This window comes from Gopherus flavomarginatus, chromosome 2 (genome assembly GCF_025201925.1).
Source record: "Gopherus flavomarginatus isolate rGopFla2 chromosome 2, rGopFla2.mat.asm, whole genome shotgun sequence".
NCBI lineage: Eukaryota > Metazoa > Chordata > Testudines > Testudinidae > Gopherus > Gopherus flavomarginatus.
In genome coordinates, this window is record NC_066618.1 from 69133221 (window position 1) to 69152526 (window position 19306).

At 41.8% G+C, this 19306-nt stretch overlaps 1 protein-coding gene across 5 annotated transcripts in view; it reads right to left on the reverse strand.

Moving 5' to 3' along the window:
* Window positions 1-19306, reverse strand: part of TBC1D5 (TBC1 domain family member 5) — a 512051-nt gene that overhangs the window by 311188 nt on the left and 181557 nt on the right. For 2 of the 5 annotated variants that reach the window (XM_050938358.1, XM_050938352.1), the window contains exon 1: window positions 2355-2445. The exons of the other annotated variants lie outside the window; for them this stretch is intronic. In XM_050938358.1, the coding sequence (XP_050794315.1) occupies window positions 2355-2376 (22 nt within the window). In that variant the 5' untranslated portion in view covers window positions 2377-2445. Of the gene's footprint in view, window positions 1-2354; window positions 2446-19306 lie in introns of those variants that run through there. 5 annotated transcript variants of the gene reach the window in all.

The window sequence follows — 19306 nt, forward strand, 5'->3', positions numbered from 1 at the left end:
AGTCCAGTCCACTCCCTTTTCAGAGTGTGATTTTCAAGTGTTGTTACATCTCATTTTTCTCCTCCCCCTACTCCCCGCACCTGACCTCCTTAAGCTCCTGAGCAGCAGGGTAAAGATTTTTGCATCTATCTTACAAAATTTGAAAATGTGAAGGTGGTGAGAGGTCCTGATGAAATCTCCAGTGACAAAGGAACTAGGCAGGCTCGGTTCTCTGAGCACAATGATTCTGATTTCAACAGTTACATACAGAGCATTTTATTCTACACAAGAGCACTGAACAAATGTTTGGACATCCCCTGCTCCTTGACAGAACAACATTGAAGAAACTGATGTACACAAATGCTATCAGAGTAAGCAGTAAATTACTTACACAGTAGAACCTCAAAGATACAAACACCAGAGCTATGGACTGACCAATCAATCAGACACCATGTGAAACCAGAAGTAACCAATCAGGCAGCAACAGACAAACACACAAAAAGCAAATACTGTACTGGGCCTGTATTGCATCTTAAAGGTAGGCACATCTGGGCTGCCTGTCCTCACTCCTACCCCCGCCCCCATGTGCAAGGCACCCACTTACAGCTAGGAAGTGAAAACACATATTTGAAGGCAAAGCTGTGAGCCCCCAGTGCTAGCCCAAGGCAGCCGGAGCAGAAGCAGCACTGCGTCTGCGTTGCTTTCCTGTAATCCGTGGGTGCTATTTTCATCCTCTCCCCCCACAGCCGGCAGGGTGCTGTTTTCACCCCACCCCACCTGCTGGTAGAGGGACGCACTGTTTTCACCACCACCACAATCCATAACAGAAATGAGTTTTTTAGGAGCAAATTCAGACACCACCTCTGTCGTTATAGAGGGCTCCTTTGAATTTAAAGGTGAGGGGTGGGGCTGCTGGACTGTACATACTCTATGCAATACGGAGCCCTGCTTTGTGTGACTTTCTTATAGAGCAATGCACAGGTGGTGGGAGTAGGTGATAAGCAGGTTGGGACCAAAGGATCTACCGCTGTCAAGAACCTCTTGTGCTTGCCAGTCACCTTCCCATCACCTCCTCCACTACCACCACACACACACTCCACCTTACAGGGGGGGTGTTTCAAAAGTGCCTTGATTTTCAATGAGACTTATGCACCTACATAATTTTTGAAAATCCCACCCTACACCACAGCATAACTGAATTTGCAAGCATCCTTTATATATACACATTACTTGTGTATAACAAACAAAACAGAAATGGAGCCACCACCCAATATTAAAGAGGTTTGAAGAAGTGTATTAGAATAACATCTGGCTTTATATTTTACAGAAGCTTGCAATACCTTAGAGGCTAAGCTTTTAAGTCAATTTTATTAAAAATAGAACAGATGTAAACAAATTATGGTTATACACCTCCTTGATTAATTTTTTGTTTTATTTTTAGAAATGCCCCTGCACTCTGCATTTTTATTTGTATGTTCTACCTATTATTATAACTCATAATCCATCACCATGGTATCTACGGTAAGTATCAAGTACATAAAATAAGCACTACAGTGTTCCTGAGCAAGAAATTACATCACTAACAGAAAAACTATGCAACAATAGAAAAAGAATGTTTGGCCAGAGTGTGGGCCCTCAGCGATTCACAGTCCTACCTATTGGGGTGACATTTCCTTCTGTACATTGACCACTCTAGCTACATCAAAAGGAAGGGACCAGTGCCAAGATCTGGGATGGAGCTTACTGTGACACTATTATGACACGGAAGTGATTCATGTTAAAGGCAATGCAAATTTGGTTCCTGGTGCTCTGTCTGGGAACTATGTCAATGGCTTCCCTCAGGTGCCAATCAAGCACCCCCGTTACAATCCCTTCAAGGGGCAGGTGTGATAGTTATGGCAATGTCCTGTAATTTCCTAGAGAACCCATATTGAATTAAATTTAAGTATTTTAGGAGATAATTGTATTAAAAGGCAAATGTTTATGTATTGCAGTATACGCCAAATTATCCGAATAGCATAGGGGATGTGGATTTTATTTGGCTAAATCAGGAGTTCATATAATCAAGAGAACAGGAGACATTCAGCAGCAGGGTAGCCTCCCCTGCAGCCAGGAGCTTGTTGTTGTATTCCTCCTCACAGTCCCAGCCAGTGGTCTCTACTCTGTCCCGCTCACTCACTCCCATGACAGTGGGGCTGCAAAGGGCTCCTTGTGCTACCCTGTGCAATAGGGAGGCTGTGATCCTGGTGAGACAGAGCAGAGAGCCCCAGCTGGGACTCTGCTCTGCCCTGCCAGAACTGCAACCTTCCCCAAACCTTGCACCTGCAGGGATCAGGTGTCACCAGTCCTGCGGCAGCACAGGGGAGCCCTCTTACCTCCGCTGTGGTGACCCCACATGCTCACTCCCCGTGACAGCAGGGCTGCAGAGGGCTCCCCGCGTTGCTGCAGGAGCCATTCAGTAGTAAAGTGTCCTCCCGCATGGCTGGTGGCTCATCCTTAGAGATCTGCATGGATACAAAAAGGTGCATCCACATCTGAACTGCAAAAATTGTCTGCGGATATCCGCATCTGCAGATTTGCAGGGCTCTAAACAGCTCCATAGGTCACTGTGCAGCAGGATACAGGGCTGTGTCAATTCCCCCCTACCCCCAAGACCTCCTGCCCTGCCATACCTCCTTCCCCACTCTAGGCAGGGAGGCTACGATTCTGGGTCCTTCTATGCAGTGCCGCCCTCCCCAGGGGGGCTTGGACACCCCTACACAGTTGCAGTGGCTCTAATGCACACAGCCATTGCCTCCTGCTTGTTTAAAGAACAATTCCACCTTTAAAAATGACACTTGGCTCACTCCCTTTTGGAAGCTGCAATTTACCTCCTCCCTCCAAGCAAGCTGGGGACTACAACTCCCAGAATCACCAGCATGCTATTGCATGATTCAGAGAGCCAAGCTGGAGCCTGCAGGCTGGGTGACAATCACTCCGTTCAGGTGACTGTGTACTGCAGAGTCCCGTGCGGATACAAAATTTGTATCCGCATCCACGCTGCTATCCACAAAAATGGTCTATGGATATCCATGGATACAAAGTGTTACCCCTGGATTTGCAGGGCTCTACTCTTCCTCCTCCTCCTCGCTGTCCTGGCCAGAGATCTCTGCTCTATTATCTGAACTTCCAGATTATCCAAATCTCTTCCTTGTCCCCCAGCACAAGATATCTGATGCAGAGGGGGACAAGGAAGAGAGAATGCAAAGACTCAGAAAATAGGATTTTGGCTAAACAGGAGTATACGGTATTTTAGGACTGTATGGAACTTCCTTAGGAGGAAGATAAGATCAGTGCAATCTCTAGGAAAGACTGTGAGCTTCAAAAGACTACACTGAACGACAAAGCAGACACAAATTATCTTTTGGGACACTAAGTGTGAAGGGGAATTCCTAGTAAGTACTTAGGAGGAGAGGACTGAAAACTCCCTGTTACAGACTCAGTTTCTGAAGCTTCACCCTGAGGGTGGGGGGAACCTTTTGTCTGCTGAGCACTTGTTACATAAAGAAAGTTTTAAAAAGCATATGAAGGAGTAATTAACTTTCTCAGGAGGGTTTCTCGTTCTGAGCAAAAGGAATGATGAACTGGTAATCATAGGAAAGTCACTGGGCAGAGTTTGAAGGACTGTTCACCAGCCAGCGTCCTTGCTGGAGTCAGGGATGAGCTCTGGTAAGCTTATTAGCATGCATGCAGGTTCTTTCATTGTTTTTATATGTTTTTTGAGTAATGTTTTTACCTTAGGAATAAAACATACTTGCTTAGAAAGAGCTATGTGGCAATTACACTGTTTACCATCTCTGAGGAGAAGGGTAAAGCAGGCCAGCTTGGGCAGCCTGACTTTGCTGGGGAGCTCACAGTTTAGGCAGGGAGCTGTGCAGCCTGGAAATATCCCAGTCAAGAGGGAAAGAGATGCATATCTTTGCCAATGAGGGGTGACGGCTGAGGAACTAGGAGCCTAGAGTGGGTGTCCTTGCTGGACTGTGAGGGGCAATACAAGTGCAATTGCCATGAACTGCAATTTATAATACTACAGTCCTAAAGGACCAAATACTGATCCACTTTCATACATCTGTTGCAATTATTATCCGCTCTCTATTTCCTTCCTCCCCATCTTGGTCAATGTTCTTCTTTCCTCTTCTTCTAGACATGAGGAATGTTGTTAAGTTGTTAGAAGTTTTGCAAAAAAGAGGGTTTTAGATTTTACTCTGGCCTGGACCCTATATGATCTCCTGTTTAAGGAGTTCCACAGTCAGGGGAATGAGAATGCATTGTTCCACATGTTGCTGCAGTTATCAGTAGATCAGAATTTTGAACTGGAGCCAGAATTAAATGGAAAGACAGTCAAGCACATAAAACACAGGTGTGATGTGTTCTCACTTGTCTCTCTTGATTAATTGATAGGCTGCAGTGTTCCTGAGGTACTCAAAATCACCAGTTACTTTTGAAAATTTGGGCCATCACATATTATTTATCAGTCTCTCTTCTCAAAGGGACAGGTGAGCTATCAGGACCAGGTGTTCTTCACCTTTCTGATGGGGAAAGAGGGAAGAGTTGACTCAAGGGACAAATCTTTCTTTAGAGGAGAGGCAACAGACAGGGGACTCTTGACAGGGGTGCTTATTCCTATGTCATCTGTTCTCAGAGAAGTTGGGCACCTCAAAGACTCTTCACAGCCAGGTACCAGTTCCTTTAAATGCTCCTCCTTCAGTCTTTTGTGCCTGGCAAGTCCCTCACTTCCACAGCTAAGAATGATGGAGAACTCTCTGCTTTTAGCAGAGAAGGAGGACCTGTGTCTCCCCACATGACTTTTTACTCTGTTCCCCAGTGCACAGCTCAATCCAAACTCAACATTCTTTTGACCATCTGTGTACAGATGCCTTTAGAAAGTAAGGTCAAAGTCTTGACTCATTCTTTAGTGACAAGTAAAAACCATATTTTAAAACCTGCACTATGATGATTTAAGACTGGATACTAATATTCTGTTACCCAATCTATCGGCTGTATGAAAATAAAAATAGAGAAAGCATATTTTTCATGTTACAAATGTGTAATTTCTGTAAGCAATTAAAATAATTCTTTCTAGTCAAATATCTAGAGCTAAGGAATATCACCAAATTCTTCATAAAAATAATTAAATCGCACACTGGTTATGATTCTTTTTTATAAAGTTTTAATCCATAGAGCAGTAAATTAGAAATAAACTTAAAAACAGCACTTTCAAACAATGAATTTATTCTGTGCCACATTTATAAACAATGTGGTGAATACATATACTATGATATTCCCTATGGTGAGAATACATAACTTTAAAGTTACGTTCCATTTTTGGCTTAGAGGTTTTAACTGTCTTCTGAGAACAGAGGGCTGAAACATCAGAAATAACTGACACAATGATTTGGTCAGACAGGAAATACCTCTATTTGTAAAGAAGCACATGAGAATATGAAACAATTTCCAGAAATAACTAAATAATCCTGTTTTAGATTTTTTTATATTTTTTATAATTATTCGGTCTAAATTTTGGAAATTTACTCCTGCGGAACTTTCACTTGTCCACTTTGAGCCAACGGGTGACTATGTGGTCAGTAGGTCTGCAGCAATCCATCAACTACAGGAATGGCAGATTAGTAAGGGGCTCTCACCTTCCCATAGATAATCCATAGAGCATAAAGGTAGTCTTTTAAATGTAAATTGAGAAATGCAAGAAAGCATTTTTCTATAATAATTTGCTTTCTTTTCCTCACAGCAACAAGACTGATCGTTAGATATATGCAAAAACATGACTGGGGCTTGGTTTTTGAAAAACAAAACACCAGGACATTCAGATTCACATCTCATTTAATCCAATCCCCCTAAATTTTGGGATAAATGCTTTTAGCTTTATCCAATATCTAGCTATCATTCCATTCACCTTTCAAATCTGTTTAACAGCACCATGTTAACTTCTAAGGATGCATCAAATACTGTGTCCACCGACGCTCGCTGGCTTGTGCTCCATTCCTCTACTCACCTAAGGGCTTGTCTCTACACAAACTGAAACAACATCATTGGCTTTAATTCACACATTTAGTTATTTTGGTGCATATCTATGCATGGACACTTATTTCACATTAACAGATCAACTATTTTTTTATTTAATTTAAGACCATTCATCCAACTCAAATCAATGAATAATCTTAATCTGAAATAAGTGTGTCCCCACACAGACTTTTACCAAAAAAAATTAAAGATGTGAATTAAAACTAATTTAGTTATTTCAATTCCAGTTTGCGTGTAGACATTTCAGAAACAAAAGTCTAAAGCTTTCTTCTAATCCTAGGTCTTCTGTATGCCACATGTATTCACAACCTATTACATCAATCAGAGCAACCCACAGTTCATACTATGCATAGACAAACAAATGTACTGTGCATAGTGGCCCTAAATCATTTTCATAAGGGTACAAAGTATTCTTTTGTTTTTAGCTACCTCCCACAACCAGAAGTATAAAAATTAGCAAGCTGCAAAACACAAAAATTGCCTGGCATGCACAGTTTCACTAGTGTCATGCTAGCAATGCTGCAATTATGGTTAGAATGAGAATACACTTTCATTCTAAACCCTCTTTTCAGTGACTTACAACCCTCCTTGAAAATTTACCTTTTGGACTTCAGTGTCTCATTCTTGTTCTAAACCCAGAAGTGATTTGGTGGTAGAGAGGTAAGTTAAGAAAATCAATTCAGTGGCTTTTAAGTTACTTATGCATGGGGGAAAAAATGTGGTTTTCAGTCTCAAGATATTGTTCAGATGCAGCTGATCCCTTTTCTATCTCAGCCACACAATGTAGTTTGGTGGATCTTTAAAATAGTGGGCAAAATAAATTAGGACTGAACTACCATCAAGAAGTGACAGCGTGTAATAGTGAAGTGACAGTGATGAGAAGTGACGTGACAATGTGCATCAGTGAAAGCTGGTTTTGATTAGACAGAATTGTGAGACTTTAAAAATTGCATTTCCAGCACCTGCAGTACAATTGGTACGATTTTCAAAACACATTTTAGCAATGCGCCAAGGAAAGGTAGGCTGAAATGCAGCTGCATGGTGAAAAATGGTAAAGTATGTGCAGTGGAGGAGGCATGGAACCTCAAGAACCCTTGCCTCAATGTGCATCACACATGCTATATAGTGAACGATGCAAGGGTTGCTATGTTTTTTCCTCATTTCAGTGCTTGTTTTTTTTTTTTTTTCAATGAGAGGAGAGAGATTTTTCCTTTTTAGATGTTGTAAAGGATGTGGGATAGGAAGTCCTGGGGCTGTATACTCAAGTATTCACCTTTTATGGATTTTTTTCTCCTCCAAACTAGAAAGTCTATTAAGAGACAGTCAGATTGCAATAGTAAAGAAAAGTCAGGAAATGACAAAGTTAAACTTGCATGCACACTCTCAAAGCCTCTTCTTTTGCATATACATTACAATACAGTGTAATTGAAGTGATCACATACTATTTCTGACTTTTTCAAATAATACAACACGCAACTTTTCTACAGCCTTAGAGACATAGCACACCTTTGGTGCCACAATTACTAGACAAACAGGATTAATTAAGGATACATGTATACTGCATACTCCTTGGAGCGGCATGTGGAATATATATGCCATGTAAACCCTCAGCATGGGTATAAATAGCAGAATAGATAGTAAGACACTGCTTAGGGAAGTAGAGTAAAAATACACCTGAACCTGCGGGTATATATATACCCAGGTACATACCCTAGAGGCTCTCTACTTGCCAAACCAGTGCCTTCCCATCTACATTGTTATTTTTAGCAGTATAGCATCCTGCTGCCTCCCTGCTGCTGGAGTCTTTCCCCGCTGCAGGGAAAGGTAAAGGCTCTGGCAGCTCCCTGATTCAGGAGTCTTTCCTTATAGCAGGGAAAGATTCTGGCAGCTCTCTGCAGCTGAGGAAGGCTCCAGCAGCAGAGAGGTAGTGAGGAAAGGCTCCTGCTGTCTCCCTCGCCAGCATAGGCAATGACTCCATACATAAAAAACAGTTACTTACGATAACTGGACAATAGTGCTTCCTTAACAGGAGGCCAGGAGCAGGATGGTACAGGGTTTCTAACCTCCATACTTGGTCCCAGGAAAGGGTTGGAAGAACCTGCGCCACCCCATGCGTGGGCACCAACTCCCTGGGGTCTAGGCATGAGCGCCATCCCTGTATGGGTACTGCTATGTAAATTTCTCTGGCTCCGATGTGCTGGGCATGCACAGAACTAAGTGTAATATACATCTGCATCTACTGGAAGAAGCAGCAAGCTTAACCTTGACATTTCCTAACTTGTGAATGTTTATTTGATACAACCATACCATTCTCTTAACTACATTTATTTAGTGGAATTTTAAAATTTTTAGAAACATTTCTTTTAAACTTTTGTCTCTATGCTATTTTCTGTCAAAAGAATTGGGAGCTTAATGTTCAATATTCATTTACTTGCATACCAAAAGTATTTTAGTTGACTTATTAAATAGGCTGCATGCAGAGGTGAAACCAAACCAGTATGGTCCATTACGCCGACTGTACTGGCAGGGGACAGTTTTCCCAGGCCAACAATTTAAAGGGCCTGGGGCTCCCGACAGTGGCCAGAGCCCGAGGCCCTTTAAATTGCTACCCAAGCCCTGGGGCTCCCAGCTGCCGCTGCAGCTACTGCTATCATGGGGCTCCTGCAGTGATTTAAAGGGCCTGGGGTCCCAGCCACCGCAACCGCAGCCACAGCCCCAGGGATTTAAAGGGATTTAAGGGATTTAAAGGCCCCTCCCACTCATGCTCAGAACTCCGGCACACTGGTAAGTTCTTTAAGTTACTTTCACCCCAGCTGCATGTGATATGGGAATGACCTGCCAAAAAGCTAAGTTCTTTTAAACACATTAAGAACAGAAGAGGAAAAAAATCATACACATTTCATTTGTTTGCTTCACAGTACAGAGCTTTTTTCTTCCATCCATTTCTTAGTGAAAGAGATGCATTTTTTTCTGGCCTTACTCTATGAAAAATGCACACTATGTATGTTTTGAGTGCTACCAAATGACTCTTTTCGATGTACAATTATAAAAATTCAAGAAGGCCCCCAACAAACCAAAAATTTTAAAAGAAACACTATAGCTGTGACATTCTAAATATCCCTGTATTGGTTTTACTGAGACTGCACATGAACAACAGTATAAGAACTAAAATTTTTGACTCCTTTGCTAGAGAACAGAACTTGAGTCAAAAAGGCTTTCTAAATGTCAGCCTTGCACATTATAAAATTACACAGAATGAGCAGGAAACAGGACTTATAATGCATATAAACACGAAAGCATTAGGCTGCATTTAATTACCAGTTCAAACAACCTGATCTAACCTTTGACAAGTAAAATAAATGTTCTGAATAATTTAACCAAAGCAAACATTTGCTGTTAATGCTGGCTAATTATAGTAAGAGTTGTGGGGGGGGGGGGAGAAATGGTAATTTATACACATGTGCTGCAGTTGCCACAAATATTTCTTGAATTCCCTGATTATTTTTTTTTCCAAGTGAGGTTTCTATAACTTGGAGAAAGATCAGTTCATGTATGTTTATGATAGGAAGCATCATATTAGGACACCCAAACTTGATATACAAACAATAGCACCAAATAGGGAAAATATGCATTATTAGTTTCAGAAATGTGTTAGGTTTAGGAATATGTATCTTTTCTATTGATTAAATCAATAGTTTCCAGTCCTCTCTACTCTCTTTTATTGACAAGTAAAGAAAGCAATGATGGTTAAACCTTTCATGATGACTGCGCAAAATCTCATCAAGGTTTGTTCTTGGATAGAAAAGGCTGAAATGGCTAGGCCCAATGTTGTTTGATGTAGCAATTCAGTAACAGTCAATATTTAAAAAATTGTTTGGAAAACTAATTCTAAATCAATGAGTTAAACAACCTGAATAGTCCAGTAATATTTTAATTTAAGCTATAGCCTCCTAAAAAATCAATTACTGTGGAAAGAATTCCAATATTTGCTCTGCTATTGGTTCTTTAAATCCAGCTACAATATTATGTTTTTGGGATTGATCACTTTTTAATTGCTAAAACTTAAAATATATGCAAAGAGTTAAGATGCTTATCTTAAGTCATTTTATTTCATATCAGATCATCAATAGCTGAAAAACTAAAATCTTCTGAAAAAATTAATGTTTTTTTTTCCTTTAAGAGGCAACATCTTACTCTCAAACTCAAAATATCATAACTGAGCACTATTCAAACAACAGGTTAACAGTTGGCACTTCTGATGGACTAATAGTGTCAACTAATTGGGTGGTGAAAAGCTGGCAGCAGGAAAAAACGGTTACCTACCTTCTGTAACTGTTGTTCTTCAAGATGTGTTGCTCATGTCCATTCCATTCTAGGGTGTGTGTGCCCACATGCATAGTCGCCAGAGACTTTTGCCTTAGTGGTATCCAGGGTCGGCTGTAGCACCCTATGAGTGCCTCACTCATGTGTCGGTATATCAGATGCCACCGATCCTATGCCCTCTCAGTTCCTTCTTGCTGTCAACAACGACAGAGGAACAGGACAGCAGGTTATGGAACGGACATGAGCAACACATCTCGAAGAACAGTTACAGAAGGTAGGTAACATTTTTTCGTCGAGTGCTTGTGCATGTCAATTCCATTCTAGGTGACTCACAAGCAGTATCCTCAGACGTGGGCTCGAAGTTCACAGTCTAGCGGCTTGCAGTACTGCTCTACCGAAAAGAACTCTTCTCCCTCAAACAGGAGGTCCTGAAGGGTAGCCTGCATCTCCTGGGACAGCCCGGAGGACTGTAACCAGGAGTTCCGCCTCATGACGACTGCAGAAAACCACCCTGGCCACCAAGTCCGTAGCATCCCAGGCCATCTGGAGAGCGCCTCTCGCCACCACTTTGGAGTCCCACAAGTCGAAGTTGTACCTGCCTAGTGGGGCCTGATGGTTAAACTCTGAAATTGAAGGCTGGCTGTTGAATAAGTTTTCCTGCCAAACAAGTCCAGTCACTTGTCACCTTCATTTTTGGGTGTACCACTGGTCTGGCCTTTTCATTGACGGCAGACATTACCATGGACTCTGCTGGAGGGTCAGCGTACAGATAGTCAACTCCCTTTGCCGGGACATAATATTTCTTTTCCACTTTCTTGGAGGTAGGTGGAATGGAAGAGGCGATCTGCCACACAGACTTGGCAATTTTCAGGACCCGTGGGTGGACAGATAGTGCAACCTGGGCAGGTGTGGAGGAGGATGTGACGTTGAAGAGATCATTGGACTCCTTCATTAGCTCCTTGACCTCTAATTTCAGGTTAGAAGCCACCCTTTTGAGCAGGACCTGGTGCTCTTTCAAGTCTTTGGGAGTGGAGTAGGGGGACTGCTCACTTGCAAGGGGCCCGCCGCTGCCTCATCCAGAGACAACGAAGCTGACTGTATCACAGGAGAACAAATGGCTTCACCTTGTGGGCTGGAGGATGGCACCTTGGATGTCTGGGCCTGCTGCAACGCTCCCGTGTCAGACTTGGCACCGTGCTCCGATGCCGGTGCCGGCCGGTCCAAAGGCAGTTTATCTGATGTGGCCTAAGAGAAACAGTGGGACTACGGGACCAGCATGATGGGTACACCACGTGGACTCCAGTACTGTCACTGCCGCCACGCCACTGCCACTGGAGCTGTGCCAGTCTCATAGGCCACTGGCGATTCACCTCACCTAGGCGAGGGGCTGAACTCTGCTTCCAACTTGGACCACTGCCCTTCCGGCAACCAGGGCGGAAACACAGATGCTTGAGTCTGTCAGTTGACCCTTCTCAGCAACTGGTAAGGAAAGAGAAAGGAATGGTGCCTGCCTGAAGAGCAGTACCAGGGAGTCAGAAACCGGTGCCGCAACCAGGAACGATCCCGCACTGAGGAGGATCGATGCTGCGGGGACTGCCTAGGCGATAGGGATATGCACTGCAGTCATCTCTGGCAGTACTGTGAGAACAAGGATTGGCATCGTGACTCGGGTGTCCCATACCTCGTAGATGGCAACCTTGGTTAGGGACTTAGGTCTTCTAACCAAAGACCAAATTGTGGTGCCAGGGTCCTAGGCCATGGTGATAGGGATCAACACCTTCAGTCCGGGGACTGAGGATGCTCTGTTGGTTTAGAGGGAGGTCCCACAACCAGCTTGCCCTTAGAGGTCTAGACCTTAACCAAGTTCATCACCTGGCCTGGCCTGGCATCTGTGGTGTCAGCCCGCCTACTTGGTCCTTGGCCACTGGGGCCACCATGGACACAGCTGGCCTTACGAGGGTACGGAGTCCCCTGATGCTCCCAGAAGTCGGAGGCAGACCCCTGGCTAGGCTAGGGTGTCCGACCACAGTGGTACCCCTGTGTAGCTCTGGGGTGGGCACGTGGCCTAACACGGGTCCTTTGCCCGAAGCCCCCTTGTTTTATGGTGCCAACAGACCGTTGGGCTTCAGCCGCTTCTTGAGCACTGGCAGTGCACTGCATGCCGACTCCAAAGTACTAGGTGTGGAGTCCGATCGGGAGAGCTCTGAGACAGGTCAAAGCTGCACATATAAAATGATGGGGTCTAAATTAGTTGTTACCACTCAAAGAGATCTTGGAGCCATTGTGGATAGCTCTCTGAAAACATCCACTCAATGTGCAGCAGCAGTCCAAAAAATGAAAAGAATGTTGGGAATCATTAAGACAAGGATCAATAATAAGACAGAAAATATATTGCCTCTATATAAATTCATGGTACCCAACATCTTGAATACTTTGTGCAGATATGGTCGCCCCATCTCAAAAAAGATATATTGGAATTGGAAAAGGTTAGGAAAAGGGCAACAAAAACTATCAAAGGTATGGAACGGCTTCCGTATGTGGATAGATTAATAAGACTGGGACTTTTCAGCTTGGAAAAGAGACAACTATGGGGGGGATATGATTGAGGTCTATAAAAACATGACTGATGTGGAGAAAGTGAATAAGGAAGTGTTATTTACTCCTCCTCATGACACAAGAACTAGAGGTCACCAAACGAAATTAATAGGCAGTAAATTTAAAACAAACAAAAAGAAGTATTCTTTTTCCACACATCACAGACAACCTGTGGAACTCCTTGCCAGAGGATGTTGTGAAGGCACAGACTATAACGGCGTCAAAAAAGAATGAGATAAGTTCATGGAGGATAGGTCCATCAATGGCTATTAGCCAGGATGGACAGGGATGGTGTCCCTAGCCTCCATTTGCCAGAAGTGGGAATGGGTGACAGGGGATGGATCAGTTAATGATTACCTGTTCTGTTCATTCCCTCTGGGTCACCTGGCACTGGCCACTGTTGGAAGACAGCATATTGGGCTAGATGGACCTTTGGTCTGACCCAGTATGGCCATTCTTATGTTCTCAAGTGGATATCCCATTCCTTTAGAGTTCGAGGGTGAAAGTTTTTGCAGATCCTTCACTTATCTTTTCTGTGCAATTCCCCCAGACACTTCAAACAGCTATCATGGGAGGTCACTAATGTGCATTGGTCGGGCACACAATGAACATGGCTTAAAGCTTGGGGAATGGGGCATTCCTGTTCTGCAGCAAAGTCCCAGCCTGGACTCTAACAACTAAAACTATTATCTGACACTTAATTTAATGGTCAAACTAAGTCCCTAACAACTACCTACAATGGGTCTGAAAGAATCGCTTACACTCTTGCAATGGAAGACTAGGCATTCTGACCAACTGTCATGGGTGGTAAGAAGGAACTGAGAGGACATACGGTCAGCACTGCCAGATATACTGACGCATGAGTGTGGCAGTCAAGGGGGTGCAGCAGCCGACCCTACAGATACTGCTATGGCAAAAGTCTCTGACAATTGTGCACATGGGCAGATGCACACCCTAGAATGGAACTGACATGAACAAGCACTCGAAGAAGAACAGGCATCTCCATCTGCATGCACAATAGCTAGGATTCTGTAAATTCAGAAGAAGATGGAAGTGTCTAAGGACAAATAAGTTAAGGTAAATGAGAAAAACTATAAATCCCAAATCTTGAATATATATTAATATAAGAAGTCTTTATGTAATCTATAAAACACAAACTGAAAAGCATTAAAAATATTAAAACTGACTATATATGCTCCTCTTTTCCCAAAAGGGATTTCTGGCCAGAAGTTTTCAAGACAAAACACATTTTTAAGTTACTTTTTATATTTTCATAGATGTTTAAACTTTACATCGATCTCACTGAACATAAATTTTTTATATGTTTATGAAGACACAAGGCCTCTTAAAATGAAAAAGTATTAATTAAAATATTTCTTGTATAAAGGAAAAATGTGCAACTTTTTAAAAGAAAAAATGTATAACATATACAAAAAGTTTTACTGTAAACTAAGTGATAATCAGGAGGGGAGAGAAATAGGAGACAAAATAAAGGGGATGTTTTGTGTTACAGCGTGAATTGAATATTGGAAAATTAACTTTCAAGGTCATTACTATTCTTGCTTCAAAGCTTGGTATGAAGGTTTTAAGCAAACAAAGTAGTAAAAAAAATTGATACAATCCATGCCTGGCACTCTGGAGAAATATAGGTACAAGATTGATTTTACACTGGGTGCACTGCTGCATGCCAGAAAGACAGGCAGAATGCACTGTTTTTTCATAAGTTAAGGCAATCGCCAAAGTAAACATCTGCAGTGTAGTTGGATAGGATAGACAGATATCTGAAAATTGTTAAGTGTAATGAATCAACACTTACCAGTTCTTATTCAGACTATCTGAAAGCCTAACTAGAACAACCTCTTTACGTCATTACACCTGTGATACATGAACGGGGATGGGGTAGCTCCCTTTGATGGACATTTGGCCAGCCAGTTAGCTGTAAAATCCCTCTTGGTCTGTTCTCTGCTTACTTTACAGGTAAAGTGTTAACAAGCCCAAAGGTAAAAGAAAAGGAGTGGGGCACCTGACCAAAAGAGCCAATGGGAAAGTAGAACTTCTTAAAATTGAGAAAGAAACTTTCCCTTTGTCTGTTGTTCTCTGGGCTGCAGGGGGATGGAGCAGCAATGCTGTAACCAGCTTTAAGCCAGGTAAGATTATAAATTATCAATTCATACCTCAAACCTACTTATCTGGAGCCTCAGATATGTAAGTAAAATTAAAAAATATCTAAAAAGACAGGATTAGGGTTCTCTCTTTTATTGGCTTGTGGACTCCTCTGTGCTAACCCCCAGATGCTTTTGTTTGCTTGTAACCTTTAAGCTGAACCCTCAAAAAAGCTATTTTGGGTGCTTGATTTTTAGAATTGCTCTTTTAAAATCTAGCAAAAGCCTAAGTTCCAGATGTATTTTCTTTCTTTTTGTTTTTAATAAAATTTACCTTTTTTAAGAACAGGATTGGATTTCTGGTGTCCTAAGAAGTTTGAGCATATGCTGTTTGATAAGCTGGTAGCAACAGCCAATTGTCTTTGTTTTCTTGCTCAGCTCTTCCCCGGAGGGTGTGCGAGAAAGGGCTTGATGGTACTCCACAGGGTACTCCCAAGAACTCCTTCCTGAGTCCAAGGGTTTTTTCTGCATTTGGGTGGTGGCAGCATTTACCAAAACAAGGTCAGAGAAAAGCTGTAACCTTGGGAGCATAATACAAGCCTGGAGTGGCAAGCATTAATTTTTAGAATCCTTGCAGGCCCCCACCTTCTGCACTCAGAGTGAAAGAGTGGGGATTCAGCCTTGACAACACCACATACACTTCACTTCTTAAAATGTTGTCAAGTTCATCATGTAAAACTCACCACAAAAAAAAAACAAAAACAAACCTTTGGCTCTTTCCTAACAGTTCTGCATTTTTTTCCATCAAGATAATTATGTTTTTGATAAACAGTAAAATAAGCAAACCCCAAAGGCCTTGGGCAAGGGCTGCTTCTGAGTGGGGAGGTGGGCACTTTATAACATTTTTATTTGTAATCAACCTCTAATCTGTGTCAGATGGATGTATTGTGGTTACTGTTAATTTTCTAAAATACAGCATACATTAAAGAGTCCTAAGCAAAAAATCAATGTCTGAACTTGAAATAATTAAGACAGGAGAACAATTTTATTAAGGAAGCATGTGTTAAATGTCCCCAATGGCTAGCTTAAAGAAGAGAAAGCAGAACATTAATATTTTAAAAATTAAAGCAAAAAGATAAATATTTTACTCGTATACTGACTGACCCTAAAACTTAAACAGCAGCAAAGAATCCTGTGGCACCATATAGACTAACAGACGTTTTGGAGCATGAGCTTTCGTGGGTGAATACCCACTTCCTCAGATGCATGCATCTGAGGAAGTGGGTATTCACCCACAAAAGCTCATGCTCCAAACGTCTGTTAGTCTATACGGTGCCACAGGATTCTTTGCTGCTTTTACAGATCCAGACTAACACGGCTACCCCTCTGATACTTAAAACTTAACAGTGTTTAGACTACTGGTGCACTGATATCAGTGCCTAACATACTGATCAATAGCATTCCATTGTTTCCTTATACTCCCCCATCTCCGTGTGTATGTATATATTTATTTATATTTTCGTCTCTTGCCTTCTACTTGGATTGTAAGTACTTTGGGGCAGGGATCATTTTTTTCCCCTGTGTTTATACAGCACCTAGCAACTGAGATTCTGGTCCATGACTGGGGCTCCTAGGTACTATAATAATACAAATAAATAATAATTAGTCATACTATTGTGAATAATCAATACATACTGCTAAAGTTGAGGGAATTTGGACAGTTCCCTTAGGATGTCATCTTCCATATCAGGCTGATAGGGGTGTGTGCTGTACTAACACACACAAATGTAATTATATATGTCTAGATCTAGATATAGCTCTCTAACACTGTCATAAACAGATAAGTAAGAGTTAATAGAACAGAAGTACTTCATATCTCTTTTGCCTGTAAAGGGTAAACAAGATCAGTGAGCCTTGCTGTCACCTAACCAGAGCACCAATCAGGACAGGATACTTTCAAATCTTGAAGGAGGGAAGTTGGTGTGTGTGGTGTTAGAATTTGGTTGTTGTTCTCTCTGGGTTCTGAGAGCGACCAGACGTGCAACCAGGTTTCTCTCCAATCCAGGCTCTTATGTGCTTAGAATAGTAAGTACTAGGTAGATAAGGTGAGTTAAGCTTATGTTTGTTTTCTTTATTTGCAAATGTGTATTTGGCTGGAAGGAGTTCAAAGGTGTATTTTGCTGAAAGGATTTTAATTTGTACTTATATACTTAGGCTGGCAGGGTATTCCCAGTGTCTATAGCTGAAAGACCCTGTAACATATTCCATCTTAAATTTACAAAGATAATTTTTACTGTTTTTCTCTCTTTAATTAAAAGCTTTTCTTGTTTAAGAACCTGATTGTTTTTTTATTCTGGTGTGAGATCCCAGGAGACGGGGTCTGGATTCACCAGGGAATTGATGGGGCGAAACGAGGGAAGGGGGAGAGAAAGGTTAATTTCTCTCTGTGTTAGGATTATTTTCTCTCTCAGGGAGAGTCTGGGAGGGAGAGAGAGAAGGAGGGGGGAAGGTGAATTGTCCTCTCCATTTTAAGATTCAAGGAGTTTGAATCACAGTGATCTTCCAGGGTAACCCAGGGAGGGGAAGCCTGGGAGAGGCAATGGTGAGGGAAAGGGTTTACTTTCCTTGTGTTAAGATCCAGAGGAACTGGGTCTTGGGGGTCCCCGGGCAAGGTTTTGCGGGGACCAGAGTGTACCAGGCACTGGAATTCCTGGTTGGTGGCAGCGCTACAAGTACTAAGCTGGTAATTGAGCTTAGAGGAATTCATGCTGGTACCCCATCTTTTGGATGCTAAGGTTCAGAGTGGGGGTTTATACCATGACAAAACACACACACACACTAGGACTGTCAATTGCAGTTAACTCACAAGTAACTCAAAAATTAATCACAATCGCAGTTTTAATCGCACTGCTAAGCATTATAATGCCAATGGAAATGTAATAAATATTTTGGATTTATTTACATGTTCATATATATTGTATTCTGTGTTGTATTTGAAAATCAAAGTGTATTTTATTACAAATATTTGCACTGTAAAAATGATAAGATAGTATTTTTCATTTCACCTCATTCAAGTACTATAATGCAATCTCTATCATGAAAGTGCAACTTACAAATGTAAATTTTTTGTTACATAACTGCACTCAAAAACAAAACAATGTAAAGCTTCAGAGCCTACAAGTCTACTCAGTCCTACTTCTCATTCAGCCAATCGCTAAGATTAACACGTTTGTTTACATTTACAGGACATAATGCAGCCCTCTTCTTATTTACAATGTCACCAGAAAGTGAGAACAGGTACTTTTGTAGCTGGCATTGCAACTTATTAAGTGCCAGATATGCTAAACATTCGTATGCTCCTTCATGCTTCAGCCACCATTCCAGAGGACATGCTTTCATGATGATGATGCTTGTTAAAAAAAAATAAAGCATTAAATTTGTGACTAAATTCCTTGGGGGAGAGTAGTATGTCCCCTACTCTGTTTTACCCGCATTCTGCCATATATTTCATGTTATAGTAGTCTCCGAAGATGATTCAGCACATGTTCATTTGAAGAACACTTTCGCTGCAGATTTGACAAAATGCAAAGAAGGGACCAATGTGAGATTTCTAAAGATAGCTACAGCACTTGACCCAAGGTTTAAGAATCTGAAATGCCTTCCAAAATCTGAGAGGGACAAGGTGTGGAGCATGCTTTCAGAAGTCTTTAAAGAGAACACTCCAATGCGGAAACTACAGAACCTGAACCACCAAAAAAGAAAATCAACCTTTTTCTGGTGGAATCTGAATCAGATAATGAAAATGAACATGCAACTGTTCGCACTGTTTTGGATTGTTATCAAGCAGAAACCATCATCAGCATGGATGCCTGTCCCCTGGAATCATAGTTGAAGCATGAAGGGACATGTGAATCTTTAGCACATCTAGCACGTAAATATCTTGTGATGCTGGCTACAACAGTGCCATGAGAACACCTGTTCTCACTTTCAGATGACATTGTAAACAAGAAGGGGGCAGCATTGTCTCCTGCAAACATAAACAAATTTGTTTGTCTGAATGACTGGCTGAACAAGGAGGAGGACTGAGTGGACTTGCAGGCTCTAAAATTTTACATTGTTTTATTTTTAAATGCAGTTTTTTGTACATAATTCTACATTTGTAGGTTCAAATTTCATGATAAACAGATTGCATTACAGTACTTGTATTAGATTAATTGAAAAATAGTATT